The sequence below is a fragment of the Gasterosteus aculeatus genome, chromosome 8 (genome assembly GCF_964276395.1).
Source record: "Gasterosteus aculeatus chromosome 8, fGasAcu3.hap1.1, whole genome shotgun sequence".
NCBI classification, from domain to species: Eukaryota; Metazoa; Chordata; class Actinopteri; order Perciformes; family Gasterosteidae; genus Gasterosteus; species Gasterosteus aculeatus.
In genome coordinates, this window is record NC_135695.1 from 8,417,969 (window position 1) to 8,421,038 (window position 3,070).

A 3,070-nucleotide genomic window follows, 5' to 3' on the forward strand; every position below is an offset into this window, starting at 1 on the left:
AGAAGCAGAGAGACATAATAGGCAGCAAGACTAGAGGGGGGGGACGCAAATATGCAGTACAGTGTGAGCATGAGTGGTTTCTTGAAGTGAGGTAGGAGGAGAGGAGGGACAGGAGGGGGAGGAGGAAAAAGGGGTGCTTCCTCTTCAGCCCGGGCTAAGCTGTTGCTGTATCCTAGAAGCCCCGGTCCGTAGCAACAGGAAACCTTGGTATAAAAAGCCGAGTCGCAGGGGAAACCCTCCTAAGTGTCTCTCATCTGCAGCATGACCAGGACCGAGGGCCTGAGCGTGTGGACTTAACAAGACAATGCCCAGCCTAATCGACGAACCACCCAACGCGCAGCACTTCATCATGGACAGAGATGACAGGAAGAGAATGTGAGTGAACCGAGATGGAAGTTTCTAGTTTGTTTTTTCTCACTTTTTACTTTCAAATGAATTTGCGATGCTTGTTTTCATCTTGGTTCAGGCGCTAACCGGTTCAGAAACTAAAGCAGTTTACGGGGCATTACGTTATCTCCTGAAAATAGCAGAAGTTTAATAACTTCATCTAAATTTACTACACCACATGCTCAATTCTAATTACTAACAGGCCCAACGTGCTTTGACAGATCCACTGGAAACTAATCTAACGGCAGTAAATCCAATAGGGATGTATTGATGCATTTCTTATCTGTACACAGCGGAAAGAACTTTATGTGCCGACTGCAGTGCATGTTCTCCAACTCATCAAGCTCGGAGAGGTAAGGGAACTTATCAAGTGTTTTGCATACATTTCTGTTCTAAAATAGCCAGCACGCTTCCATCATTTCCATCTATGGCCTCATGAAAGGATTCAAATGAAGTAGAGTTTCCATGTTTGCTTTGGCACAGCACGCACACACACAAGCATCCATGGGTTGGCGTTTTTGGATTTTCAAAGCACATCTAACGCTTTCTCAATTCGACTTAGATTTTCTGCGTCCTTGCAGGCCTCACAGTTTACCCCGCTTTTTTTGTTTTTTTGCCCAAATTTGATTTTGGTTGAGTAATCTAACTTGCATTCTCTCCCAGCAGGCTAAGTTTAGAAGATACCCAACAATGGTCACAGTCACTGGAAAGGCTTCTCGAGTCTAAATGTAGGTTGCCTTTCCCCCGGAGTACGAGAATACCACTGGAACAGTAAATTGTGTTAGTCATATAAATATATATATCTTTTTTTAAGCTGACCAAAAGTGTTGTCTGTAACTCACGCTGGCTATGTTTTTTGTGCTTTCCTCAGATGGGTTGGCCACTTTTCGCAACTTTCTGAAATCTGAATACAGCGATGAGAATATTGAGTTCTGGCTCACCTGTGAGGACTACAAGAAGATTAAGTCTTCATTCAGAATGTCTTCAAGAGCCAAGAAGATTTATGAGCAGTTTATCAAAGCAGAATCTCCTAAAGAGGTAAATCCAACTTTGCGCATTCCTGCGTCGACCCCCTCGCATTCAGGCGCTTTATATCACATCACGTCCTAAAGTGCCAGTCGACACGTTGAGAAAATAAAAAATCGTTCCTAACTGTCATTCCAGATCAACATTGACTATCAAACCCGAGAGCAGATCAAACGAAACGTAAAGACTCCCACCGTGCACAGCTTCGACGACGCTCAGAAGATCGTTTACGGGCTGATGGAAAGAGACTCGTACCCGCGGTTCCTCCGCTCAGACATTTATAGAACTCTACTGGAAAACCTCGCAGCCGACGCCACAAAGGGATGAAAGCGCCACCGAGGGAAGAGAGAGAGAGAAAGACAGAGAAAAAGGACATGAAACCCATAACTGGAATGTTTGAGCTCCTTCAGGAGGAAAGGCCCAGTAACAAAGGAGGGGCCGCTGCGCGCCACACCGACACCTACGGAGGCCTTGCACCTCGCCACCGGCGGCACCGGGTCCAGCAGCAGAACCCGTGCCTCGGTCCCGCCCTGGGACGATGGACACACTGAGCACGTCACACCTGAGGACTGGGTAACGAGGAGAAGAACAAACATGACCGGCCCTCATGGCGGTGAACCTGCAGTGTGTGTTTGCACTGGGTGATGAGTCTTGTTGACAAATTGATCGCTTTTTGACAGTGAGTGAATCCGTGAGGGGACCATCGTGCGCCAACAAAGCATGCAGCCGACCTCCTTTTTTTGCAGACGTGCTTCCTGTACAGAGTCAGAGGATGTAAAATGCAACAGTCACATTCGATTAGCTCTGTGTGTGTGTGTGTGTGTGTGTGTGTGTGTGTGTGTGTGTGTGTGTGTGTCTGACAGGGTGAAGGTGAGTATTTAGTTATAGCTTTTAACTTCCACATAGATTACAAAGAATTTAGCCAATTATCTAATGACAGCACTGGGGAAGACAAAGAAATCCGATGCAGATCGGTCACTAATCCCCAATTAGGAGTCATTGGTGATATATTTCAGAAGGCCACTTGATTGTGCAAGAAGCACTCTGGAACACTTCAAATGGAGATTCTTTGTTGTTTTAAAAATATCTCTCTGATTGGACCGATGTCTTGAGATTTAAGCTGCCTGTTGGGGTATTTGGTGTAATATTAAATATATGTCTGATAAGTAGGTGGTGTTCCAAAATACACATTTAATCTTATCAGAACATACCATAATCATGCATATTTCACCACAGATACGTAATAGTTCCCTTATATGGCCGGTATTCTGTGATCATATGTGAAGAAAAAAGGGGAGGGCATGGAGTTTTCATTGGTCAGCACACAACTACTGGCCAGTCTCTCATTCCAAACAAACTTCTTCCATTACTGCAAGTTTCAAGAGTTGGTATTTTGTTTGATAAACAATTTTAGTGGAATTATTCACCTTGCATGATGGGATATTAAACACCTTTGCCTTATTGTTGCTTTCCAAAGCATGTTGTTTGAATGTATTCCAAAGGGTGAATTGTTTAGTTACTTGAAAGGTTAGTAGTGAATTATTTATTATTAGTCATCACCATTTGAGTACAAAGTGGTTTGCTGTGTTGAAGTGATTGTTAAAATATTAGTCATTTGAGCGACATTAAATTATTTGAATTGCCCACTTGAAATAAA

General features: G+C 43.9%; 1 protein-coding gene across 2 annotated transcripts; it reads left to right on the forward strand.

Moving 5' to 3' along the window:
• LOC120824290 (regulator of G-protein signaling 21) lies at positions 1-3,070 on the forward strand. Of its 2 annotated transcripts, none has more exons than XM_040185007.2 (5): positions 1-375; positions 681-740; positions 1,051-1,115; positions 1,259-1,425; positions 1,552-3,070. In XM_040185007.2, the coding sequence occupies exons 1-5, from the start codon at positions 305-307 to the stop codon at positions 1,738-1,740; spliced, it is 552 nt and encodes a 183-aa protein (XP_040040941.1). In that variant the 5' UTR covers positions 1-304; the 3' UTR covers positions 1,741-3,070. The 2 variants fall into 2 exon arrangements, with proteins under 2 accessions (XP_040040941.1, XP_040040942.1); XM_040185008.2 differs by having other exon boundaries at positions 10-375; positions 1,054-1,115.